Source organism: Anopheles maculipalpis, chromosome 2RL (assembly GCF_943734695.1).
Source record: "Anopheles maculipalpis chromosome 2RL, idAnoMacuDA_375_x, whole genome shotgun sequence".
Classification (NCBI taxonomy): domain Eukaryota; kingdom Metazoa; phylum Arthropoda; class Insecta; order Diptera; family Culicidae; genus Anopheles; species Anopheles maculipalpis.
Genome location: NC_064871.1, coordinates 55,395,292 through 55,422,684, shown reverse-complemented (window position 1 = coordinate 55,422,684; position 27,393 = coordinate 55,395,292). Strand labels below are relative to the sequence as shown.

Below are 27,393 nucleotides of genomic sequence, written 5' to 3'. Positions count from 1 at the left end.
CTAAGGTATATTACTCATGCACATTCAATCTTACGATTCGATTCTCGATCGACTGGCAAAATATCAGTCACGTTTCATGGATTCTCGAGATTGTAGGTGAGCAAGAAATGTAAAGTCGATCCATGCGTGTCGGTAAGTCCGCTTGTACCATGATAAATTCAGCATACATACATCTCCCCGTATCTCTGTATTAGTGGCAACTTTTTTCGTTTGCATCTATATCTCCGGTCACATTCTTTCGGAAGTTCTCACTCACTCTCTGCCCTCAGAACGACGGCAGCCTTAAACACTTCCCTCCGGGCAGAAATGTTTGAGCAGTTTGAGCATGGTTCGAAGGTATTCCTCGAAGGGAAAATGGCACGGTGTCCATGATGCTGGTGTGGTAGAACGTGGTACGGTGGATTGCGCAGTTGTCACCCGTTTCATCGGCTCCAAAAATATACCGTCAACCACTGGCGCGCGCGGTGATGGCATCGTGATCGTGACCAACCGTCGAAACCATCCGTTCCAACCGGTGCGCCTGAGGTCAATATAAACGTACGGCTTGCTGCTACACTGTGTAGCAGTGTATAGGTGTGTAGCAGAGCCGAAGAATCGTACGTTCTTGGACAGCAGCGCACGCACCCGTCTTGTTATAAAAATGCATAAATTTATGATCCTCCGAGTTCACGAAGCCGCTAGCACTAGATGGGGAGTGTAAATCCGTACCCGATCGTGGCAAAATGTAAGTGGTGAAATAAAAAAGTATTTTCCCCGTTCACGAGAAAAATAAAACGGACTGACACGCAACAGGCGCCAACAAAAAAGGTTTTGCCTGATGTGTTGAACAAAGTCACACGTAAAATGTCGCTTAAGTCAACACGACGGAAGTGCGACCCATGGATTGGATTGTGGACTAATATTCGATTGACGATAGAGAGAACCAATGCTACCAGAGCTGATAAATTTGGTACACGTGCCTCCGGACACGTGGCTGCTACCGTTTAAACTGTCAGCTGCAAGTCCGTGAATCATTTTCCCATACCTGATGTGCTAAGCCGATGATCGACGGCCGATCGACCGTGTCGGAACATAAAATTGCAACACATTACTGTTGTTGCATCACGATCGCTGCCAAAACTGTCAACCGAACGCTCGTTTTTCTCGTATTTTCCGATCGATGGCGTCATTGAGCGAGGTGAATGAGTAGCAGCACTACGGAAGAATCTTTTCACGCTATATTCCGGTGTTGAAATAGATACCCGTCCAGTGTGTCCGGCGATCGTTGTCACATACACTTACATAAACCACCACAACCAACGTCGTCCAAATCGCTCGCTGTGAGCTAATGTCCGGTTCTGGTTTGCTTCATGGAAAGTTCGTATCGTTTATGCGAGAATGGTGAATCTTTTGGGGTTGGTGACAACATTGGCACGATCATTATGGTCATTTTCGGACCGCATTTCTCCGAAAACACATCGATCTAGAAATATCCGTGCAGCTCAAATGGCTATTTAGCATCTGAAGCACATTTCTACGTTTGGTGAGAGGGATAGTTCGTCCGATCCAACGACGGCAAGATGGAAAAGTTAATGTTTTGTGTTTTCGCTACCATCGTTCCAACGATCATCATCGCTCAATCCCCGGCGGTCCTCGCGGCAAAACCTTACAATGACGATCGTTCTTTCTTTTTTACACTCCCTATCGTCTATCCTTATTATGTGATCTGGCCATCCCTTTTTTATAATACCTCCAAAAATTGTGTTTCCTCCCGTTCTATTCGGGAGACGATCTACTGTCACTGTGTGTAGGAGAAGTTTTACACACTTTTCTTTTTCCTGCCAAACGCCCTCCCCACGGTACACTTTCCTTTTTTCCTTCCAACGAGGATCCAATGTTTGAGGTGTGTAGCGGAGGGGGGGGGGGGGGGGAGGATTTGGAAAAAAGAGCAAATCATAGCCGATTGCGCTCAAAAATACCGAATCCGCTCACACGAACGAACCACACTGCTGAACGGTTTCGGCCCGGATTCGGTGCTCGCGATCCCCTCTGGAACCGCTGAAGACCTCTCGGCGATATATATGCTGCAATGCTTCTGAATCTCGTGTCCGGCCACCCGTTTATCAGTTGACGTTCAGTATTCAGCTCAGAAGCACGCTTTCGGCGGAAGGCTCAGGTTAACTTTTTATTTTATTTTTTCTTTGGCGGATGCTTCACACTCCTTGCCCGACTGTCGTCGTTCGAACCGTATTTAGTAATCATACCGCGTATCAGCCACCAACATTAGAGCTTGAGTGAGTGCGTGTACTTAACTGTGTCCCACCTTCCCCTTCTCTGGTTGTGTCTTTGTGTGTGAGTGCGAGTTTTTGGGGATTAGCTGTACAAGGTGCGTGACAAAAAAGGTCCTTGATCATTACAAAGTGAATGTTTGAGAAATGAAAGATTGGGAATCGTGAATGGAAATTAAATCGTGATCGTTCGTGAGTTTGTGTCGCATACAATTTTAGGGAAAATTTGTGCATTTGCTTGTGAATGTGAAATCAAACTGGAAGTGTTCTTGAGTTTCACGCCATTTTATGATTAGTAATCTTTGGAATTATTCTTGTTGTATTGTATTCTTGCAATAATCGCTCCAAATGTGTAGAAGTGGCACATTAAGGAAAGCTGCACTTCTGTAACACTCTTGCAGGATACCAGTGATCATTTGTAGTGGTTAGAAAACGCAAGAAACTCGTGTCAGTGAAATGTGTTTTACCATATAAAGTCGTCGAAATGTTCAAGGATTCTTTTATCCGTTTGTAGCCAAGTGGCCTAACGTTTGTTGTCCTTGTACCACCAACATGTCCGATCATGCTGCCAGGATACTGTTTCGCGCCGTGTGGTTGCAGCTGTTTGTTTTAATTACGCTGCACTGTCCTAGTTATATAACTGAGAGAAAACTGGAATAAAACAATTCTTCGCTTGTGGCGTTAATTTCTAAGCCTAGCTCGAAAGCCTGGCTTCAAAGAAGTATTCGTATTATTTTGCTAATACATTTGCAATTTGTTTTAGCTTAGCTTAGCAAACTAGAACAAGGATTCTCATTTCCAAAACATAGGCATATTGTTGCCTCTAAAACAAAATTTTCAGACCATTGTGCATAATTTGTTTTCCATTTAAAATTTCGCATTCAATTCGGTTCGGGTGTTCTGAAGTATCAGAGACGTAATAAATCCGACAGCTGCTCCGCACTCCACATGAGATCGCCTGAGATTCACCTATTCCCGCAACTGGCTATGTACAGTTCTCCTTCTCACACACAGAGGCACACACACACACGCATACACAACAAAATTTATACACCAAATCAGAGAGTCGATGCGTTCTCAACGTTACAGCATCCTGGACGCATCCTGGCTATTATCGGTGGCACAATAAAACTGTCTCAACAAATTGTCCATTTCTCGCTGGTTTATCTTTCGCATGTTCTAAATATGATAGCGGAAAGTGGAAAATGAACGTATCCTCTTACCGGGCCTAGTTAGTGATCAGTAAAAAAAAAGCCTGGATCGGTTACAGCGAGAACGGTTCGCCGCGCGGTCACAGCAAGCAAACATTTGCGCAAATATCCCTCTGCCGTACCAGAGCAGCCTCCGAGCACTTCGCGGACGCGTGTCCCTTGTTGCGTTTGTTGTTAAGACACTACCCCATCTTAACATCTCTCCTCCGACCCTTCGGCACCCGGTCCGATAGATCCCGCGACCAATAGTAATCATGTGGAGTGACGACGAGGAGCAGGGTTCCGAACCGGTTGAAGCGACATGGGAAGAGCACAGTCAGTTCTATCGAAGCTTTTCGCGCTTCATGTCCGTGTCCGAGCACGATCGGCGCGAGATGGTGCGGGTGTTCTTCATCGAGCAGGACGTGCCGGTGTTGGAATCCCCGGACATCGACTTCGTCCCAACGAACATGCTGAGCGGATTCTTTCTCCAAACGCATAAAGGTAATGGAGCTGGTAGAAGGCGTTTGGATAGCCAAGAGGGAAGCGTGACGCGCACAATATCAATTTACTATGCTTTGGGTAAACTCTACACACACACTCACACACGCACACACTTCTTTTGGTAAAAACAAATACGGCATTGAAAAAGTCTTGCAATATCCTAGCCATATCTCACTATTGACTGCTCTTTAGGGCACAATCTAAATGAAAGCAAAATCGTCCGACAAATCTTAACAACAACTTACTCCAAGATCCACTCACCCAAACCCTTCTCTTAATGATCGCCGTCCCTCGGTCGAGGAAATTTATTACGATTACCGGTATGCGGCCGGTGGGGGAATTCCTCTTGATCGACGATTAAATTTCATTTAAGCAATAAAACACATTCCTGCAACGACTCATTCAAAGTCGATGGTGCACGCTCGATCCCCAACCAAACCTCTTGCCAAACCGTTTTGTGGCGAGTGCCAAGCTTGGCTGCAACAATTTGTAGTGCGGCACGCGTGCCTCCCAACAGAGAGAAAAAAAACAACAAACCTCACACGTACGACTGAAGAGGGAAATGTCAACACTTGCTTGCTGTACGGTGCTTCTGGCACTCGAGAACTCTGGCACAGTCGGTGTCTTAGCCGAACCGTGCCGTGAGATATTAAGCATCTTGTTGACTTTCGAAGTGGGAACACTTGAAAGTAATCCCTCAAAACGTGCCGGCACTCATTAATGAGCACACACACATGCACCGGTTTGCCGGTTCTTTACCACACTAAGAAGGTAAAATCGAAAGAAAAAAGTCTGTTTATCGTTTTCGACAATTTCTCCGCACTTGAGCGAATTGAGTATAGCTCAAGCGCCAAGCGCCAGACTTTCGGTCTCACTAGTCATTTCATCAGGGCCCACTAGATACGGAAACGGATCGAATGGGGCTGGGCTGTATGGGAGAACTACACACAGCTGTATCCGAAGATTGGCGCACACACATTAGGTACTAAAATAAACAACGCTTGTACGGTGTTTAATGTTTTCGGTGGGCTTGAGGATAGCTAATGAGCAAGGTTAGAATGGTGGCAAAAGAATCTAGAAATGTGTAACAAACACACCAGATCTAGGGATTCCAATGGAAAAACTTTTATTCGTTTCAAGCGATCAATCGCCCATTAAAGAATTTTGGATATTTTTTTTATTCAATAGCAATTGTTTCCTTCTTAGTAGTCTAACTAAGCAGAATAAATCCATCAGTCTGTTCTTTGTTGGTTGTCAAGCGACTAGAGATGTTCCCAAAATCCCAGCTATGCATGTTTTCGTCAAGCTTATTTTTCAAACTATGCTGTTTCACAACTCACCGCACACGTTCTTTACAACACGACTACAGACGCATAATTTATGGGAAGCTTTTAAGCAGAGAATCTCACCACACGGATGCTGCACCAAGATGTTCGTGGCGCTTCACACTTTTCGACCCCATCGCCACATACTTAATAATCTAAACGAAACACACAGATGATGGAAGGCCTTGCATTGGTAAACCGTGTGTGACCTTTCGAGCAGTTGAAATAATAAATTTTAATTCCCATCGAGCAGAAAATTTTACCTCATTTTTGATGTTGAATAAGTGTGTTTTTTTTTGCTTACTTTGCCTTACTAAGTGCGTAATTTCAATGGATTATAATATTTTAGATTAATTATAATGTTTTGATTTTAGAATGTTTTTTCTTTAAGCTAGACGCGATAGTTGGAATGAATCAATTGTGCAGCGCAAGAACGACTCATGATACAACAAAAAAATCTATGTCAAAGCGGACGCCCAGTACTTTGTACATTAGCAAAAGTATTTGATTTGTATAAATCGATAATGCATAATGATTTGAAACTTCAATTAAAGACTATTGTTACTTGTGATTCGCACTTTATGCAGGAACAATAATTACAGACTTTTTTGAAGGATTTTTCTTCCTTCCAAACAACGTCGAATTCAAACGTCGCCAGAATACGCCGCCATATTCGTCAATGCGGAATAAATTGTACGACCGATCGAAATTAAACAAACCAATAAAACCTCATCGGCAGCGCAAAACTAGCGTAAACAACCGGGTTGTTTACTCGCATCGCTTCATCTTTATACAATCGGCTTATGATTGCTGTGGCGGAAACGCGATCAGGGGGCCGGTTAGAAGCAACAGGTGGAATGCTCTGCATTTAAGTAGAATCTACATAAATGCCCCAAATCTATTGCCAACCAAACGGTTAAAGTGAATAAACATTCCGATCGATTTCGTACGAGCACGCGTTCATGCGAAGCTTTGCTGTCACCGTTGTTTGCACCAACGAGGACACATTTGTAGCGAAAGACTGCTCTGCCGGTTTGTGGCTTCATAAATCTTTACGACACACCAGCCACTCACCTGCAAACACGGATTATGTGTGTTCGCGTAACAACCATTTTTGCCGATTGTTTCCGTCATGGAACAACACGACAAGCTTCTGCTACAAAACTGTGGAACCGCCATGTTTCCGGGGTGAGATGATGGGACAGATCGCCCGAAAATCTACGACCCACGGATGCGTCACGGCGAACAACAGCAGCGACGATGAGCAAACGAACTTCTACAAATAAACAAACACGCCTGGCAAGCAAAACAATGATTGCAAGTGTGTGTATTGCTTGTCTGCCTGCCCACACCCGGGGGGAGGTGTACAACACGCTCGCTGGATAGGATTATTTTGCGTCCTCCATAATTCTCTCTCTGGACGACGATCAGCGACCGTTGATTTTACCCTAATGCTATTAAACGAACCAAACTGATGGATGGATGGATGGATGAAAAAATAGAATAAAAATTGAAAGGGAGAGCGAGACAGAGGTTGTGAAAATTTCTAACCAAAATCTTTTCCCTGCCATTGGTTTCCCTTGGACAGTGAAAAGGAAAATTGAAAAAAAAAACATACACACACAAAAATAAACTATGATCGAGAAGATCGCCAAGTTACAGCGAAGTGATGCGTGTGCGTGTGTGTATTTTTTAGTATTTTTCCTCCTTCCTGTTAGTCACCCAATCTATGGTTCCCTGGAAGATCGGATCATGCGGTGGTGCAAAACGTAAGAAGGCCAGGCCAATTTTGTCGTTCTGCTTCATTCTTCGGTATTGCTTCGACCGGATTACGATAGGCGAGGATCGCGACGGGACACAAGCAAAGCAAGTATGGTGGTAGGTGTGGATGTGTGTGAGTTCACGCACAACCTGCCCAGATGATGCTTCCCGGGGAGGGTCCACCATTTCGTTAGATCCATCCAAATAAATTGTGCCAAAAAAACAACAGGTGTACCCAATATGTATCCCAATGTTCGCTTTGGAACCTCCCCTTATGGTCGTTTGGATGTGGAACTGAGAAAGAGAGAGGGAGATACCACCAACATCCAAGAAAGAACGAGAAAGTGCGCCCGCCAATTCGGCGATGGTAGATGACGTCGTCGTCGATCTGCGACTAAGCGCGAAGGAATTTTTATAAAAATACCCCTGGAATGGATCACACTTTTGAAAACGTTCATTATGAGATGTGATGGCTGGTGGATGAAGCTGATGATCATGACGGCGATGATGAGGATGAGGATGATGATTGCCTTGAAAACAGGGAAACACACGGTTGTGTAACGTGTTGTTGTTTCCTAAGCCCTCTCAACCAACCAACCAACTCAACGGTGCTGGTGATTGTGGCGACATCCTTTTGATATGCGTAGGATGATAAATGTTCCCGGCAGCAGTAATCGTCACCGTCTTCTATTCTGTCAGGCATTTTTCCCCCTTCTTGATCGTATGACACTTGGCTATCTATCTTTGCAGGACCAGGAGGTTGAAAGAGCAGTTGGTCTTTCTTTCGTGCATATGTTTTTCTTTTAATTGGAATCCAACATTCCTTTAGTGCTTGCCACGACTTACTTAGCAGCTCTGGTGCATATTTTTGGATTCCTAATGCTGCTCTGAATCGTTGTTACTACTTCAACGGACATAGAAAATTCTGATGAAACCATCTTGCCAAAAGCATTGCACGTCAGAAAGTCAGTTGGTCAGTGGCATAGAACACGGTTTGATGTTCTTATCAAGTCATAGGACGTACATATATATTATTCAGAAACCGTCCGTTGTTTTTTCGAAGTCAATTCCATTCTATTTCTGTGTTTATGTTTTACATAATTTTTAAAAAAATTCATCAAATAATAACTTCATTATTTGCCTCCCGAAAATTAGTTTATGGATGATTCGTGCATGAGATTTTGCCCATGCAGCATTTTCCACACCGAAAAATCTCAGAGGAATTAGAAAAGCAGTAACTACACTCCTTTAATCTCTTATTTTTAATGCCTCATATAGCACACCCAGGGATAAACTATGTGACGCAATGAAATCACCGACAATCCCGGCCAAGCTTATGAGGATTATAAAAACAACATGACCAAAATCATATGTCATGTAAAGGTGGATGACAAACATGCAGGTGTTTTTGCTACCACCAAGAACCTGCGCCTGGAAGATGAGTATTCATGGCTTTTCATGGTAACAACTCTAGAGACAGCCTTCCAAAAATCTAAGATGCAGACTTTGGAGACCATCTGCAATCGAAATGCTGCCATACGATGATGCTAAGTCATCATTACTTGGAGGCTCGCCTTTCTAACAGGAGCTTATCAAAGTATCAAGCAGCTCGCAAAATCTCGCAAAAAATCTAGTTGGTGATGGCAACACCATTATGCCAATAAACACTGATTTACGCACCAGGGATGTACAGGTAGTTTCGCATCTTTGAAAACGTCCAAAACTTCACCTAACTGATGGTAAAAGCTGGTACGTCTTTGACTGCTGCAGAAGCCCCATGAACTGCTCAAAGGCTAGTGTCTTCGTCTGCCAGTCCAATATATACCCCCAGCATATGTTTCTACTTACGTCTAACATACATCGTCTGTCGACGGAAACGCCTCAAATAGATTTTATTTTTCGAGTCGATACGTCAAACATTAAACAATGTTTAACCAATCTCCCAGGCAGATTCTGACAGTGAGGACAGACTAGCCAAATACGTGGTATCAATAAGTTTAGTGAGCCATTCTATGGCCGGCGTGACCTAATTGGTTGTGAAACATGGAAGAAGCAGAAGAATTCAATATCGTGGAAAACAACAAGAGTAGTTCTTTGATCTTATGACTCCTTTTAATTCTCTCTCTTCGCTTAACGACCGTAAGGTCACACCGGCCATCGAATGGCTTACTAGACTTACTCATACCACGTAATTAGATAATCAGTTCTCACTACTGGGAGACGGCCCGGATAGGAATTGAACCCCGGTCCTGCCGATTGAAGACAGGCACCGCTGTCGCTTACACCACCGGGCCGCCCCGATACCGTATCAATGTACAATTGAAAACGTTAGAAAAATATAATTATGGTTTAACCTTACCCTAATGTGCAACTAACCGTTCTTATTGTTTGCCCTTCATCCACAGCCGAAGTCAAGATGCCTAGCGGACAAGTAGATAAGCCGGTGATCGATGACAACCACGATGGAACCGTCTCGATCCGCTACGAACCGAAAGAGGAAGGTATCCATGAACTCGCGGTCAAGTACAACGGTGAGCATGTGCAAGGTTCACCGTTCAAATTCCACGTCGATTCGATCTCGTCCGGCTACGTGACGGCATACGGACCGGGTCTGGTTCATGGAGTTACTGGCGAACCGGCGCAGTTCATCATCTCCACCAAGGGTGCCGGTGCCGGTGGTTTGCAAATGGCCGTTGAAGGTCCTAGCAAAGCGGATGTAAGTAAATCTGTCGATCTGCTTCGATTCGGTTTCTGCCATCACCTGTCTGCATAATTTCATCCACAGATCACCTACCACGACAACAAGGATGGTACGGTGTCAGTCTCGTATTTGCCGACAGCACCCGGCGAGTACAAAATCTCCGTCCGCTTCGGTGACAAGCACATCAAGGGTTCGCCATACTTCGCGAAGATCACGGGTGAAGGCCGCAAACGTAACCAAATTTCGGTCGGATCCTGCTCGGAGGTGACACTGCCAGGTGTCATCAGCGATAACGACCTCCGTTCGCTGAATGCCTCCATTCAGGCACCATCCGGACTGGAAGAGCCTTGTTTCCTAAAACGCATGCCGACCGGTAACATTGGCATTTCGTTTACACCGCGTGAAATCGGGGAGCACACGGTGTCGGTGAAACGACTGGGCAAACACATCGCCAACTCTCCCTTCAAGGTAAACGTGTGTGAGCGCGAGGTAGGAGACGCGAAGAAGGTGCTCGTGACTGGCAATGCGCTAAAAGAGGGCAAAACGCACCAGGATAACGTGTTCTCGATCGATACGCGCAACGCCGGGTACGGTGGTCTGTCACTCTCGATCGAGGGACCTAGCAAGGCGGAGATCCAGTGCACGGACAAGGACGATGGCACGCTTAATATCGCGTACAAACCGACCGAACCGGGCTACTACATCGTGAACCTGAAGTTTGCTGACCACCACGTAACCGGATCACCTTTTACGGTGAAAGTTTCGGGTGAGGGCACGAACCGACAGCGCGAGAAGATTCAGCGCCAGCGTGAGGCAGTGCCAATCACTGAGGTTGGCAGCCAGTGCAAGCTGACGTTCAAAATGCCTGGTATTACGTCGTTCGATCTGTCCGCTACGGTTACTTCGCCCGGCGGCGTGAGCGAAGATGCCGAGATTCAGGAGATCGAAGATGGTCTGTACGCCGTGCACTTCATCCCGAAAGAGCTTGGCGTGCACACGGTGTCCGTCAAGTACAAGCAGATCCATATTCCTGGTAAGTAGTCTTGTCAAGTCGTTTCGAATAAGGTAGTTTTAGAAATAACAACTTTTATTCGCCTCACTAGAGCTATTAATATTTTTGGAGTTTGGAGAAAAACTCAAGCTTGCACTAGCAGCTATTGAATCGGACAACCGGACATGACAATTAGTGTTGGTTAATGAGCTCTCGAGCTACATGAAACCTTCTCTATCGGATTCGAGTATCCATGAATCTGGTCAGACTGCCAAAAGTTTTATAGTAGTCTAAAATGGAGTCAAACTCTTCGCAATAGAGAATGCCACCCAAACAATTCTGGTTCGCTTACGGATGGTTCCGAACCTACTGAGGTTCAGGTGGGCCCACTCACCACCAATGAAAACTAAGCTAACGTATTAGTTCATTTAAAATCATATAATTTGCATCAAAGAATTTGGTGTTTCGTTCGATTCTAAGCTATCCCTATACGTGTCTAAATGAAAACCTTGAGCTTGGGTTCGGTCGTTTCTAGAATATGGATGCATAATCTGGGTTCCCATCGCTGCCACATTTGCTCAGAACATTAGTTTAGGGATGATTATGGGACATAATTTCACTATCGGTATTCTAATTCGTTTCCTGACTTTTCCCTTTTGCAGGATCGCCATTCCAGTTCACCGTCGGCCCGCTAAAGGATACCGGAGCGCATCTGGTGAAGGCTGGCGGTCCAGGTCTGGAACACGGTGAACAGGGTGTACCGGCCGAGTTTAACGTGTGGACTCGCGAAGCCGGTGGTGGTACTCTTGCTATTTCGGTCGAAGGCCCCAGCAAGGCAGACATCGAGTTCAAAGATCGCAAGGATGGTTCCTGCGATGTTTCGTACGTCGTCAGCGAACCAGGTAAGTGCTATCAATGATGTGCCTGCATCATTCTGTCGCATTTGTTTAATGAGCTGCCCTTGCTTACACTAACAGGCGACTATCGCATCGGGTTGAAATTCAACGATCGCCATATTCCGGACTCTCCGTTCAAAGTTTACATCTCACCTGCAATGGGCGAAGCGCACAAGCTCGAGGTGGCGCAGTTCCCGACCGGTTGTGTGCAGGCTGACAAACCGGCTCAGTTTATGGTGCGCAAGAACGGTGCCAAGGGTGAACTGGATGCAAAGGTAAGTCACAGTCGTAATGGCACGGTGTCCGATGTGAAGGCAGACAAATTGTCATCCAAATCTGTTTCCTAGGTCGTTGCACCCTCCAACAACGAAGACGATTGCTTCATCCAGCTGATCGATCAGGATCAGTATTCGGTGCGATTCTACCCGCGCGAAAACGGCATCCATGCGATTCACGTCAAGTTTAACGGTGTGCACATACCCGGCTCGCCGTACCGCATCAAGGTGGGCAAGGACGATGTGGATCCGGCAGCCGTACATGCTTCGGGCAAGGGTTTGGGAGATGTGAAGACGGGTGAAAAGACCGATCTGATCATTGACACGTGCAATGCCGGCGCTGGTACGCTTGCCGTGACTGTGGACGGACCGGCCAAGGTGGCGATGGACTGCACGGAAGTGGAAGAGGGCTACAAGGTGCGCTACACGCCACTGCTTCCCGGCCACTACTACATGACGATCAAGTACAATCAGATGCACATCGTGGGATCACCGTTCAAGATCAACTGTACTGGCGAGAGTCTTGCCGAAGCAGGTGGGCAGGAAACCTCGTCGGTTATCGTGGAAACGGTGGCAAAGGTATCGAAGGGTGGCAACAGAACGGGAGTCATCTTGCCCATCTTCAAATCGGACGCTAGCAAAATCCAATCGAAGGGTATGGGACTGAAAAAGGCGTACATGGGCAAGCAGAATCAGTTTACGGTCAATGCCGGCGATGCGGGTAAGTAGAGCTCATTCACTTTAGCTGTGCACCCAGTAACATGGATCACGTTTTCGTGCAGGCAACAACATCCTTTTCGTTGGCATTTACGGACCGAAAGGGCCGTGCGATGAGGTCTTCATAAAGCACACAGGACGCAACCAGTACACGGTCAACTATTTGGTTCGCGAGCGCGGTGACTACATTTTGCTGGTGAAATGGGGCGATGATCACATCCCTGGCTCTCCGTTTAAGGTAGAAGTTTAAAGACCGTCCACCCGTGTACCTCACAGACGCCATAACCAACCGCGCCCAGCGCGCCCTGCCAAGCGACACTCGAAAGCGCTCTCAAGTCCAATCTCTCGTTCAAGTACTGTTGAAGTCCCCTCAATCCCTAAACACGAAAACACACACACACACTCACACATACAAACTACAGGTTATCGGCTGGGGCCATGTATAACAGTCGAGAGAAAGCTCCCGCGTGTCCGACGTGCAGTCCTTACCGTGCAGCATGCTTTTTATGGTGTGTTTACGTTTAAATGGTGATTTTTTTATTGCAAATGCCGGTATTGTTTTGTCATCTAGCCACCCCCTACGCCCATTCTCTCCCCCCCCTCCATCCCTCCCTCCTCAAACCATCTGTTATACTGCATCATTCGGTTAGGAAAGTCGGTATTAAGACACGCGGTAAGGTGCACGTCAAATCGTAATTTTATTTTCATTTTAACTATTATTATAGATTACCCTGGTTTTTGTGAGTCTCTGTTTCATCCAACCCTGTCTGTCCCGGAGCAGTATGTTTTTTTTTTATATTTTAACAAGTTCTCCGTCTCATTTGTAGCTGTGTAAACTATTTTTCGTTTCTTGATTTTAAACAGCCCATCGTGTCATCGTTCTAAGTGTTTATGTTTGTGTCCGGTTTATTTTTAATTGATTTTTTATTTTCGTTTCCGCGCTCCCTTTGCAATTCCTTTTTCAACTGAATCTGGCGCTCTTGAGTTTTATTCTATTATGGTTACGTTCGACTATTTTGTTTTATCCATTAATATATATATATACATTTACTTTTGCTTCCATTTGTACCCCCGTAAAACCTACTTCCTTGTGGAAACGACGTTCACAGTCTTCTAAATAAGGTTTAAGTAAAAGTTGTCAAATCGAAATATCAAAAAAGAGACAAAAAAATAAATAAAGCGATTGTGTAAACGATAAGCTTGTTTCGCGATTTCGAGTTGTGTCTCTTGATTGGAATCACTGAAAGAAAAAAATAAAAAGATATGCACGGGTTCTACTGGAAAAGATAACGACAAACTATTTGATACAAACATGCAGATTTTGTCCCTCGAAGTTGCGGGGTCCAACAGCATATGAGTAGCCCATTTTGGTCGATTGTAGGTAAAAGAAGATGTTAAGCTGCTAGTATGTTTCCCGGAGGACATAGTATGTTTCCCGGAGGAGAGATAATTTTCATTGAGTCTTACCCAATCTAGCCTGTCAGCTGCTGTCTTGAGCATAATTGCCTCCTAATGCCTCCAACCTAATCGTCTTTGGACCCCACCTAATCGACCGATTAGGTCTCCGACCTAATGGAAATCTCCAAACTCTTGAAGATCGTTGAAGGATCGTATTTTGCCGCTTCATTCCAATCATATCAGCATAAGGCTTTTAGTATGGATTTACAATACGTACTTATTAAAATAAGCCCCTGGATTGAGGCTTAGAGGAGATCCCTTTGACAATGCTCCTGACGGCTGCCTACTCGGTCAACGGATAAACCTGCGATCACCTTGCTTTGCACTCGGTTCAGAGAATCCGTTCAGCTGCTATGGAAACATATCAGTAAAATCTTTGAAATCGTTGGTAACCTTGAAGTTTCCGAACCGATTGTTCTTGGAGATCTAGTACTCCCGTCATTTCCTTAGGATCCGTCAAAGAGTTATGAAAAGGAGAGTTATACATACTTTTCAAGATTTGTTCCAACAAAACCATCTTGGTTCTGATGAAATCCTTAATAACGGATATAATGCTGCAAAAGGGTATTAATGAGCGACAAATCGATTATTCCGTACAACCTTCATCATATCACAAACATTCGGTTTCAAATATTCTACGATCAAGTACTGCAACATCCTAGCCGTAGATTACTCACAACGTTTGTAATATAACATAAAACAGTATGAAATCTATTAAATCGATTACCCAAATCATTGAACGCCATTTCTGTCGTCATCTCCGTCCAACGTTTGCAATCATTTTTAAGGTTGTTTTGACTTGTTGACAAAACAATTTTATTTCGTAGCGTATATTATCAGTACGATCAAAACTCACATTCCGTTCCTGTCTTACTCGCACGTGCTTTCTTCCTGTATTTGCTGTCCTAACTGTTATTTCATCACAATAATTTAACATTTATTTCGTCTTACGATTATTTCCTTCTTGGCTCTATTGCTTCCTTTTGATTTTTTCTGTATTACTTTTATACTTGTAAATTATACAATTATTTCCATTACTATACCTGTAATTTGTTTATTCCCGTGTCATTATCCCAACAATATCAACCTTTTTTACTCTTTTTGTTATGCAACGTTGAGCGTTAATATTTAAATTAGGCAGCTACTTAGAAAAAGCTGAAACTAGTAAGCAGCAAACTAAAATGCCTAAGTTCTGACTATACAGCAACTATCCTATAAGTTTCTATTGTACCAGAACTCATTCAATCTATATCAGATTTGAAAAAACACACATTCTTAGTGAATCTGTTCAGTTCAAGCGGTAAAGGCGGCCGTTTCGCATACCGAAAATTGCAGCCCGCTCGGTTTGTTTATTTGAAATGTAGCAACTGTCATTCACCGCCATAATCAATTTGACGTTTCGCCAAATGTCAAAACTCCCTACAACCAAACACGCTTTCCGCTGTTTACTTTTATTCGTGCCACAACCGACGAACGCAAATTAAATTTCCAGCTTTAGTGCATCGCCGTTCAGTGCTACATTTCAAAATGTCCAGCTGGAAGAAAGCAGCTAAATCGAACCAGAAAGTGCACCGTGAACGAGCACAACCATCTGCCCGCCAGCATCTTGGGCTGCTCGAGAAAAAGAAAGATTACAAGCAGCGGGCACGAGATCGCAATGAGAAAGAAGCCACACTGAAGCTGCTCCGGAAGCGAGCGTTAAACAAGAACCCCGATGAATTCTACCACCACATGATCAACTCGAAAATCGAACAAGGCGAACATCGCGAGCTGGAACAGGGTGATGAGTTTACCAAAGATCAGATCAAGCTAATGCAAACACAGGACCTGAAGTACGTCACCATGAAGCGTACGATGGAGGCGAACAAAATACGTCGACTGCAAGGACAACTGCACATGACCGATGTAGTAAACGAAACGCCCAACAAACACATCTTCTTTGTGGAGGACGAACAGGAAGCGAACGACTTTGACCTTGCCAAGCGATTGGACACACATCCAGCGCTGATCGGGCGCCGCTCGAACCGACCGCGGTTAAGCGATTTAGAAAAGCTGCAGCTAGCCAGCGTCAGTGCAGATGAGATAGAGCGTATCAACCGGGAACGTGGCCTGTCGTACGGCGAGCTGATGCGACGCATTGACCGTGAGAAGGAGCTAACCGTGGTACAGAAGACGCTCGAAATCAAGCGTACCCTGAAGCAGAAGCGAGCTCTCAAACCGAAACTGGTTGCTAAGGGAACGCCCAATCAGGCACCGCTGTTTAAGTTCAAGTTTGAAAGAAAACGTTGAAGCGGTGTAGGGTTAACGGTGTAACTTTGTTTTCAATCTTCTTTATATCTACTTTATCTAGTTATCATTCATAATGAGTGTATCGCTATAGATCGAAAAGGTCAAATAAATGTAAATTAACTGTCCATAAAACAACCCTTATCCCTTAAACCTATGCAAAACAGCGTATAACTATACCGATTACAAAACACTCTCTCGAAAAAAAGGATAACCTAGGACCGCTGTAAAAATAGAAACCGCAAACAGCATACGTGGATCAATCGAAATCAGCATCATAATTCTGGCTGTCGTACTGCGTGTCTGCATTAACCGGAGATCCCTCGTTGACCAGGGCCGACAGCTCGGACGCATCGTAACCCAGCAGCTCGCGCAGATCGCACACGAACTTGTACACAAAGCGCTTCCCGTGCACCTTCGAAATCATGTCCCCGTCGTAATAGTAGCGCAAAGCGCGTGACAGCTTCTCGTAGTTCATCGTCGGTTTGTTCTTGCGCTCGCCCCACAGCTGTGCGACCAGTTCCGGATTGCAAAGTTTGAACTCTCCTTCGGTTCCTGTGCGAAATGGGAAGCGACAATAAGACGACCGGTCAATAGACTCTTTGGGAAATTCGGTGTATACGTTACATACCCATCCACTGAATAATGGCACGATGTTCACGGTCGGTGAGAATTTCCAGCAAAAACTGCCACAGCTGAATCTGCCCATTGTTCCCTGTTCGATTGCCACAGTAGCTAAATTCGTCTATGAGCGAGAGGAAAGATTAAAAAACATTAAACCATCCATACCACTTCGGGGGGCCATTTGTCACCTACCGTTTTTGCTGCCAATGTTGACTTTGGGAATTTTCCGCCGAATGGTCATCTCAACCAGCTGTTCACCTTCGGTCGGTTTTTGCAGGGTGGCCACAATCTTATGCCGTCTTAGCAACTCCAAATGCATCCAAAACAAACCGCCCGGATCGTTCGGTGCTTTCAGCTTAAAATCGTCCGCATCCAAATCGCACAGCTCCTTGCCAGTAATGCTCCAATCCTGTAGCTTAATGCCGTTCAGGTTAAACGTCCGAACTGCCCACTGGATCCAGTGCTTCACCTGCGCCATCGTCCATTCCGATGGATCGTCCGGAATGTTCAACCGTTGCTGGTCACGCTTGAACGCACTGTCGTACACCCACGGCAACGCTGCCAACGGTTCATCGCCTGCCTCTCCATCCGATTCGTCACAGTCGTCCAGCGAATTGTCCGCGAAACCGTGCACTTCTTCCTTGACCGCCGGTATTAACTTTCCACCCTTTTCCCTATCGTTCCGGCGCTCTTTTTCGCGCTCCTTTTCACGTTCCTCTGCACTGACCGAATCGATGATGGCCGCAACAGCAATAGCCGTCTCTTGGGATTCATTCGCCACCTTGGAAGGTGTATCGCAATCGGTTCTGTTCGAATTGTCCACGGCGGCCCGTTTGGCTTGTTCTGCTTCTGCTTCCGCTGCTGCAATTGCTTCGGCTGCGGCTGCCTCTTCCTCCGCGGCACGTTTGGCTGCTGCAGCCGCTTCCGCTTCCTTGGCTGCATGCTCAATTTCACGCTGGTACGATTCCAGTACCTCGTCCGTCGGTTTCAACACATCCGCTATGTTGATGCGCCGTTTGTTCGGTTGTACCTGCACATTGATCTGCACCAACCCTTCGCCCTGCACGCACTGGTCGACCAGGTTTTTGTGGGATTCGAGCATGGTGGAACCCTGCAGCCAAAACTCGTAGTGCTTCAGCGAAAGCCCGATGCGCCGCTCGACCAGTCCCCGTAGGGTGGACAGATTTTCACGCAAATCCATGTGCACCACGATCACGTCGTCGTCATCGTCACCGAGAAACAGGTCATTTTCGGTTGGGAGGAAATCGGCGCTGGACATCATCAGTCCATCGTCGCCGAGCGAGAGTGGAAGGTCCGGCACTTCCAGCTTTATGTTGAGCGGATCCATTGACTAGTCCAGTAAAACGACTTTCCACTTAAATTTTCTAGTTTTACACTCCGTTTCGTAGGAATTATTGCAAATTGCAGCGCTGTACACACCGATTGTTTTCCCGTTGCGTGTGTGCGTGTATGTAATGACATCAAAACAATCGTCGCTGTTTGACATGGACGAACTATCAACGCAAACACCAACAAACTGTCAAAACGCGATCATATCAACAAAACATGTTGGATCGTTCCGTTTGTTTTGTGTCGTCGTTTATGTGTAATTTTTATTTGTCGTTTTTTGTGTGTGAGATCGATTCCCGAGTAGATTCGCGGAATTGGAGATGAAAATCGTGCATGGGCTTGGTATTGTAAAATGTCCACCGAAATAAAGACAACGAACGTTGAGGAAGTGCTGCCAAACGATGAAGATTTAGGGCGGCGAAACTGCCGTTGGAGAGAGCTCGTACAGGTACGGAGGCGAAACCAAATGAACCGCTCAATAGAATGTTGATGTGTATTATATTTGTGTGTTTGTAGAAATACGAAGAAACCACACAAAATCAATCAGACCACAGTATGGATATCGATACGGCGATGGGCATGCTCGATCAGGACATGAGCGACGAAAGCTCAGTCAGTGACGTTCTGGAAGCGTCGTCGGACGAGCAAAGCCCACCGGAGGACGTAGAAGAGATTCAGCGGCAGCTTAAGGTGGCCGTTCCGTTGCGCAAGCGAGAGTGGGAAGCGAACGGGCTGAAGGAAATTCTGGATGACAACGAGTTTCGCATGCTTAGCCACGAAAAGGTGGAGAATTGGTTGCGGAATCATATGCACAGCATCACCGGCCACTACAACGTGCACTACCAGACCGAGCAGGTTACGACGGTAACGGAGACGGAGACGCGCATGGACGCGGATGCCGATTCGCTCTATTCAGTCGACACAGCCCAGTACATCCGCTCAAACAAGCAAATCAGCAACAAGCTCAAGGTGACTACTATGATCAAGCAGTACTCGGTGACGAGTTCAGTGCGCCGTCTCACCAGCCTTGGCATCATAATGGATGATCAGAAAAGTGATCTGGCTAATTCCCGTTTGTCGCTGCCACTGCCCCGAACACTTACCAAATCGGACAGTGCGTGCGACGTTAAGAAAGCCTTGCCACAGTACAGTCATGATCCGAGACAGAAAGCAGCGATCGACAAACAATCTTCGCGAACGATCGGTTCACCTGTTACGAAAAAAACAACAACTCACACGACAAAGGCGGAACGTCGCGATCGACGCAAAGTGTTCAAAAAAACGGTTCCCCGCAAGAGGCCGGGTGCATCATCGGGTGAACGTGCAACAGCGCCGGCTAAACAGCGGTACGATCCTGATCAGATGTACGTCAAAGCTTTAGAGCAGTGTGCACGCCAGAAGAGAGCGAAACCGATTTCCCAGCGGAAGGTGTCCCAACGGTTCGCCAACCGGATGCAGTTTACTTCCACCTCGTCTTCATCGGAAAGCGATAGCGATGAGGTGTTTTTTACTCCATTCGCAGCTCGCGATCGAGTACCGTCCAGTTCGCGGATGAAGCCGCTTCCTCCGACTGATCCGCAGCAGCAGCCGTCTCCAGCGGTTGTGGCACCGAAGGACAAACTGGTGATCATATCGCCCAGCAAAACGGCATCCCCCACAGAGCGGGAAATTGTCGGTTCGCTTCAATCTATCACGCTTGGCGCTTCCAAACGACAGCGGGCCGAGCCGGCTGGTCCGGCTCCTGCCGCACCGAGCTGTTCGGAGCCGGCCAAGAAGCGGGTCGAGCTGTTTAAGAACGGCTTCTACTTCGAGGAAGGGTTGGTCATCTATCGGCCCAAAACTATACGCCCCGATGCGGCCCAAAGTGAGCGGATCCAGCTGCTCGTTGGTGATCTCAATTTGACGGGCGTCACGAAGCAACGCCATCTGGACAAGTTCCAAGCGTTCAACCATCGCGTCCACCCAAACTCGACCGTGTGCTTCTATCCGACCGATTCATCCGACACAGCTGAATCGTCCGATACATCGACCGAAAACTCCTATGAAGACGATCCCATCAGCACATTCCGGCCGCGCAACACCGAACGGCTGAATGTGGTGGAGATTCCCTACCGTCCGCGTGCGACGGACAAGAAGTGAACTGCTTTTATAGAAGACTGCGTGTGCACTGTTACGCTTCCTCATTCTTTCTTTTTTTTTTATCATTTTTCGAACATTTTTGAGCTCATCAACCCTTGCAACACTTGCCTCGACATGCCCACACACACTCCTCTGTAGAACCTTCGATACCTGTTAAAGTTAGTTACTTTTTTATGTAAAATAAAAATGAATGAATTGCCACTTTACATGCGAAATGAATGTTAAGAATGCCAGAGTTAACACTGAATAACAACTCTTCACCAACCACCAACTTCCATCGATCATTGAATCCATCTGTCGGGGAATTCGTCCCTGGTATCACCGTACTCTTGCAATAGACTGGGAACTTAAATGCTCTCTCCGGGGAATTGGAAAAAGTCTCGACAACTGAGCCGTCAAGCTTTCCAATCACTCTTCCTTCTTCTCTGCCGAAGCAATAGCCATCCAACTAGCCACCGACGAAGGACTACAGACCGACCAACGGAACGTCATCTTCATCGACGGTACCAGTGTTCTGGCCATCCTGGAACACAGCACCTCCAAAGACTCCCACCAATCGTTTTCTGCTGAATTCCGGGACATTCCGGAATCAACGGAAACGAAAAAGGCTAACCGTCTTTCCAACAGAGATCGGTCCTGCATAGGCAAATAGCACCCTTTCCTGTCGAGATACCATCCGCTTTACCAATACCATAATCTCCAAATACTGGAACACATCCTGGCGCAATTGGATGCTGAGGTCTAGCTCAGCATCCAATTCCGCCCCATCAAGTCACATCCGCAATAATTATGTATTAGTATTAACCACTTTTTGTACACAGTAGACAAGCGAATGTAATCTAGGACACCCAATGTTCTATAAATAATGGGAAAAGAGTTAATTATTTGCTTTTTACCAACCAAAATTGCCCTATATCCTTACCCTCCACACTCGTTAGAGCTCGACATCATGATTCTTTCAGAAAACAAAAACAGACAATCCAAACATTTGTATAAAAACCAAATATGAACGGCCGGGCCGCACTTTTAAAATAAAGTTTGTTGGCTGAACGGATGAAAAAAATACTCACATACACAGAGACACAGTAGAAGTAGAAAAAAGCCTATACAAAGAATGCGATCACGGAGAGCGCCATTAGAAATTTGCCTTACAGAATAGCGTTGCCTACACACTAAAATTCCGTCTGCCCTAAGCCGAGCGAGATGATCAATCGACTTCCAGCTTTCGGAAACTGCCGGCCAACCCGTACGTCGAGTTATCGTTCGCTCCGGTGCACCCATTCAGCGGCTGCTTCAACGCACCGACCGAACCTTCCTTCGCCGCGTCCGAGTACATGCTCAGATTAACTGCCATCTCGTCGTCCGCCAGCAGCTGAGCACGGTACGCCTCGAGTTCCTGCTTCCACAGTCGGATCATCTCCGCCATCGGCATCTCACCACCGTATTCCTTCGGCAGCAGACGCTTTTCCAGCTCGATGTCCTTTATGTCCGTGTACAGCCGGATGCGATCGCGCAGCTTTTGCGAAATCAACGACATCCCAAAATCGACCGCCATCTTCATCGCCGGGTTAATGTTACACCCGTACATCTCTCGGTGTCGCATCGGCAGGATCTTTTCTCCATTCTTCGCGATCCTTACCGCTTCCTTGATCGTGAACAGTGTCAGATACGGAAGCCCAATTCCGGTACCGACGCCCGCATGCACAAAGCCACGAATCTGATTTTCTTCGTTCGCCATCAGCGTTTCATAGCAGATGCCATGGATCTTCAGCATATCCGCGTTGGTGTACTCACGAAGATCAAACACACCCGGCCGGTAGAAGATCACCCGACGCCCTTCTCGGTCACGCTCGGGCAATGCAAACATGTACCTAAAAATGCATAAAATTGACTCCCTTAGTTGCAAAACGCCTTCCTCGCCATCACTCCCTTACCCATCATCGATCAGCTTCGCCATCTTGGGCAGCCGGCAGTCGAGATTTTTAAACGCACCCTCGAACGCATTCTTCAGCAGCACATACCGCTCGATGTTTTCCTGCACGACTGGAATCTGGAACTTTTTGGCGCGCAGAAACTTTAGGAAAAAGTTGGCGTCTGCAAACAACGGAAAAAATGGGAAACACAATTAATAGAATTGCATCAATCGATCGACCTAACGAACTTACCCATCCGAATCTTAACGATGCGTGGATTTTTCTCGGCCCACTCGCGCAACATCTGCAGCGCATGGTCGCGAGTGGCTTGCGTTTCTCGGAGTTCCTCTTTCGCGATCAGTAGCAGCTCGTCCGACATCTTGAAACGGTACTGATCCGCCTTGGTGATCGCTTTCGTGTTCTTCATTCTGTTGTGTGTTGCTCTGTGAGCTGGAAAATGGGAATGTGAAAAAGTGCACTTTAATTTATCGTGCTTAAACAGGTAACGTCGGGCAGCGACATTCGCTAACGTAGTAAAGACATTCGTTATTCGGAACTAGTGGAACGCAAGAAACGATTATAAGGAAAGGCAGGATCGAAGTGCAAATAATGTATGGAACATAATTTACAGAGCACATAAACATAATATACAGAGTGATACAGGAGTGATCGGAACCTAAGCAATGATAGGAATAATGTGAACTATTTGAATGAGCAAGAATTAAACAAATGAAACGAATGATCGAACATCTCGGGAACAACACAGGGAACATATCTCGAGACATTTACTCATGAAAATCGTTGATAATACTGCGCTTCTCATATTTCCACAAATATACTCGTTTGATTCTAACAAACATAATAAAACATCATCTATGTGGGGACAAAAATAGGCACTAGGAATGGGTGGGTCGACCCTAGCCTACCGAGCCGGAGCCATCCGTAACCAACCCGGATCGGTTCGGGGCATATTATCAATTTCAACGAGTTCGGGTGAAGCAAAGCATATGCGAGTTCGACTCGTTAGTTCGATCCTTAGGTACAATGAGTTCGGGTCGATCAGTAGGTTGTAGTCACAAGTCAAACTCGATTCCTATATGAACGAGCCCGACTCCAGGTTGATCCGTAAAGAGTCCCATCATTAGTCGGCACCATCAACAACAAGGTAGATATTGAAATACTCGCACAGTGCTTTGGAATACAGCCTGGAGTAACTGCCTCACTAAAAAAAAAACTAACATTTCTGAAACTTGTATAGTTCCAGTACTCACAAACGCCTCTGAGACATGGATTCTATCCAAAACTGAATAATAATTCTTAGCTAAGTTCGAGAGAAAAATTCCTAGACGGGGTTTTTGGCCTTATCGTATCGTATCGTACGCCGTCATCGTGTATGGAATTAAGACTCTAGAGATTCCGGTGGGTTGGTTATTTCATTTCATAGGAAAAATATCGGACGGCTTTGCTTGAAAAGTCCCTTCTGGTCGTTCACATTGACATGGGAGACACATTGAAATTGGCACTACCATCCAAACTGAAATGAAGTGACGAACTTTGATGCGCGCCTGCCGGAATGATCAAGATTATTGGATTGGCCGAGGATTCCTGCATCAGCGCCAAGTAACAAGTACAGGCATTAAAGCACCGATACACCTCCAAATCGATACGATCGAAACAGACACATTAACACGAGATTAAATTCACAGCCTATCCCCAAGAAGCGGCCCAGAGGAAGTAACATTCTTGAAGTAACAACTTGAAGCTCTTATTGATCTCGTGTTTGCCGATACTGTTACCTACTTTTACAAACAAATACTATGTAACGATCATAATCGTCATGCCAGTTATGAAACCTCTTAAGATCTTACACATTGGAAACAATGGGAAAATAGACACCAAACAGTGGCCCCACTGTTTGGTTGTCACGATTCGTTTTTTGGAGATCTAGTTTCGTTCGTTTGCCTACGGCGCGACCTATTAGACCGTGTATTAGTGGAGACCGTTGTATAATCGACCACCGCCTGTCTATGATTGAACGCGTACCGCAAAAACTGAACGCCAACCGATCAACCTTCACCACAAACTTTCCTTCCTTTCTGCGGCGTTTTGCTGCGCCGCGTTACCTTCTCTCCGGCTCGATGACTTCGCTGAACAACGAAACGAATGATTAATAATCCATACCAAACGCATAAATTGTGGATTTTTTGTTGATTTGAGGACTTTCTTTACTCAAACATTACCCTATTTATTGTACTTTTTGCCCACTCTGTTTTGCTCCGATGTTCGGAGCCAATTATTTTCTCTATTCTATTTCTGGCTAGAAACACACACTGTCCACTACGCACATTTCAACCCAATGCATCACGCTCGACACAAACTAGTCAACTAATCCAAGCATCGATTGTTGGAGCTAACTCCACCATCAGATCCAGATCGCGCTCCTATCCTACACACGTCATTGCGTACCAGTTCAATGTCACCGGGAGACCAGTTTTGGTTGTTGGAATCCCTTCCAAAAGCTGCGACAATGATCTTACACAACAATCGCGCAGATTCTCTCCCGTTTTTAGCCGGCTTTACTCCCGAGCGTTCCGAAATGAAAGCGAATGTACGCTTCACCTGACACACGTGTAACTTTGCCGAAAAGCCAAAGGGGGTGTGCACTTGAGTGCAAAACGGGTTCGTTTTTTGCCAGAGCCTCTCCAACTCGAAAGGATGCTCCGACCAGCACACAAGCGTAAAGCAATTAGGCTGTACACGGTCACGATCACAGGCATGATCGGCTGTCCTACGATCCTTGCCTGCGTCTTATCCGTTGCACCATATTTAGGTCAGCGAGTCGCCCGTGTTCTTGTGTGATCTTGTGTCCAAGATACGTACATTGGCAATCTTGCTTTACCCACCACTTTCTCGATCAGTTCTCTCCCACAACAATCAGTCTGACCGAGGCTGGCTGGAGTTGGGACAGTTGCGCAAGCTCACCCAGAGTGTGTCACAAATCAATCTGTGGCGGTGGTTGTGGTTCGGTTTGCGGGATCGCGCGCCATTGATTGGATGATATGCCACTTATTGTCTATCCATTGCTATTTGCAAACTCACCTTTGCTACCGACCAATGTACCCAGGCCGGTGGCTGTTGGATGGTGTCACAATCTCCTTTTTTGTAGCCAGAAAGAGAGGAACACAGAGATCCGTGTCGGACTCGTTCGATGCACTTTTGCAATGCTTTCGCTCCGGCAGTCTCAAAAGAACTCTTCTGGTCAACCACGTGCATATGATGTGCAATGTTTTGTTGCTCAACTATCGGACACAGCAAACAAAAAGGGTCCACTTGTACAATTGCATCAGCGTTTATAGTCCGGCCTGTTGGTTAACTGCGTAGCAAACAAAGACATCACTGAGGCAAACTTTGAAGAGAGGACCATTTTGAATCATTTAAATCATAAGGACTGGCGGTTATGGATGTTTACCGGCCGGACTCTATTGATGCTACAATGTTAAAACTGCCTCTTTCGATCACGATCGAATCTATTTTGGCTAAAAAAATGAGTATTTTTCAGGAGAGAGGATTTTGATGAGTATCGCCGAACGCCGATACTCATCGCCGTAGGATTCACTTGTGCTGTTTAATTCATGGTGCAAACGTAGCAGGCGTTGTTACGTTCAGTCGATCCCGCGATCCGTCGATTTACACCTATAAAGTTGACAACTCTGCTCTTGCACGCACGGAATGCGTTAAGGATGTGGTTGTCCTGCTCGACTCCAGGCTATCCCCTCAAGGACCAGATCGAATACATTGTCGCCAAGGGTAATCGTCTAGTTAGTTTGGTCATTAATCTAACCACTGAGATCCTAACGTCGTTTGGTGGCCTACTGCCTCTCTCAAACTCTCGCACGGCTTGAGTCTTTTCAGCGAAAGTTTTCTCGCTTTGCTCTGCGTTTTTGGGACAATCACCCTGACTACCCGACTGATGCATGGGCTCCAGCCCCACGTGGAAGGGATGTCGTATGTCCCGTGCTACTCTCAGCTGTCAATCTTTATGCGTCTCCCCGTGGATGATCGGCGCACATGATGTTTGTGATGTGTTCGAACCTGGCATGTCAAACTTAGTGTTTGTAAACAATATAAATGTCCTGCATACGTCGCTATCAGAGTTGTAATTTACTGTCATACTTCTACGCTATCGATTGGGCCTTGTGGTCCGTGGGCTCATTAAACCAAAGTATGAAATTATAAATCAGTTTATTTGGAGCAGCTATGGCCAAAACAACTCACTAAACTACAATCATAATCTATTAGTTTGATCCTTCGTGAGCTTATTTGCGTCATAATTCCACTGCTTTGTCTAAGAAAGGGTCATGCCATCCGTCCAATTTTGCCAAAAAGATCCTGTGCGTGATAAGCATTGTTAATGAGATGAGCATACTGACACGCTGGGCACCAACATTACATCCCAATCAAGTTCCTTTATTAGCGATCGACAGATTGATGTTAATGAGAAAAGAATCAAAATCAGGATACGATCTATACTTTGCTCAATACAGCAAAACTTAAAAATCGAGATCAAACAACGAGAAATAAGAGACTTTACTTTGTGAGAAATAGGTGTCCTTTAATATGCATTTAAGGATGATAGGGTCTGATGTTCAATAAGCTTGTTAAACTGTCAATCAAATTTATTTAATAATTTCAATCATCCCACTACTGAAGACAAGAATTCTAGAAATAAGCTCCAATATGCCAGTAAAGGATACGTCTTCCGCATAGTCTTTATCGGTTGTCCAACTTTTCTATAAGGAAGAAATTGATTCACCCACAATCGCTAGCTTATTCGTCGAGCCCCAACGTAATTGGTAGACAGGAAGACCAAAGTATTGATCTTTCTTAAAAACTCCATTTTTTGACAATCGTTCGATTGACTTCGATCCGATGCAAGGTCAACAATAACCTTCACCCTCAGTGAAGAAATTATTGGAAATTCGAAAAAGATTTGCAT

General features: G+C 45.8%; 8 protein-coding genes across 13 annotated transcripts in view; 3 read left to right on the top strand and 5 right to left on the bottom strand.

Moving 5' to 3' along the window:
- Window positions 1-12,905, top strand: part of LOC126556576 (filamin-A) — a 47,069-nt gene extending 34,164 nt beyond the window's left edge. For 5 of the 6 annotated variants that reach the window (XM_050211900.1, XM_050211897.1, XM_050211899.1 and 2 more), the window contains 6 exons: window positions 9,453-9,763; window positions 9,833-10,781; window positions 11,402-11,641; window positions 11,717-11,910; window positions 11,983-12,631; window positions 12,693-12,905. In XM_050211900.1, coding sequence (XP_050067857.1) covers window positions 9,453-9,763; window positions 9,833-10,781; window positions 11,402-11,641; window positions 11,717-11,910; window positions 11,983-12,631; window positions 12,693-12,877 — 2,528 coding nt within the window. In that variant the 3' untranslated portion in view covers window positions 12,878-12,905. Of the gene's footprint in view, window positions 1-3,725; window positions 3,962-9,452; window positions 9,764-9,832; window positions 10,782-11,401; window positions 11,642-11,716; window positions 11,911-11,982; window positions 12,632-12,692 lie in introns of those variants that run through there. The other variant, XM_050211901.1, reaches the window with a different exon arrangement.
- LOC126558508 (uncharacterized) overlaps window positions 1-27,393 on the bottom strand; it is a 246,009-nt gene that overhangs the window by 87,365 nt on the left and 131,251 nt on the right. The gene's annotated exons all lie outside the window — the stretch shown is intronic.
- The window catches only part of LOC126558569 (annexin B10-like), a 292,795-nt gene that overhangs the window by 162,352 nt on the left and 103,050 nt on the right, over window positions 1-27,393 (bottom strand). The gene's annotated exons all lie outside the window — the stretch shown is intronic.
- LOC126557740 (regulator of G-protein signaling 7-like) overlaps window positions 1-27,393 on the bottom strand; it is a 279,291-nt gene that overhangs the window by 173,058 nt on the left and 78,840 nt on the right. The gene's annotated exons all lie outside the window — the stretch shown is intronic.
- LOC126558858 (probable U3 small nucleolar RNA-associated protein 11) lies at window positions 15,586-16,374 on the top strand. The gene has a single exon (XM_050214936.1). The coding sequence runs from the start codon at window positions 15,613-15,615 to the stop codon at window positions 16,372-16,374; it is 762 nt and encodes a 253-aa protein (XP_050070893.1). The 5' UTR covers window positions 15,586-15,612.
- LOC126557738 (DNA-binding protein Ets97D) lies at window positions 16,631-18,343 on the bottom strand. The gene is made up of 3 exons (XM_050213615.1): window positions 17,188-18,343; window positions 17,003-17,116; window positions 16,631-16,926 (listed from the first exon to the last, which is right to left on the bottom strand). Exons 1-3 carry the CDS (start codon window positions 18,341-18,343, stop codon window positions 16,631-16,633), a joined length of 1,566 nt encoding a protein of 521 aa, XP_050069572.1.
- On the top strand, window positions 18,646-20,484 carry LOC126567284 (uncharacterized). Its single transcript, XM_050223514.1, has 2 exons — window positions 18,646-18,793; window positions 18,862-20,484. Exons 1-2 carry the CDS (start codon window positions 18,698-18,700, stop codon window positions 20,482-20,484), a joined length of 1,719 nt encoding a protein of 572 aa, XP_050079471.1. The 5' UTR covers window positions 18,646-18,697.
- On the bottom strand, window positions 21,692-22,827 carry LOC126558521 (retinaldehyde-binding protein 1-like). The gene is made up of 3 exons (XM_050214545.1): window positions 22,650-22,827; window positions 22,419-22,578; window positions 21,692-22,355 (listed from the first exon to the last, which is right to left on the bottom strand). The coding sequence occupies exons 1-3, from the start codon at window positions 22,822-22,824 to the stop codon at window positions 21,692-21,694; spliced, it is 999 nt and encodes a 332-aa protein (XP_050070502.1). The 5' UTR covers window positions 22,825-22,827.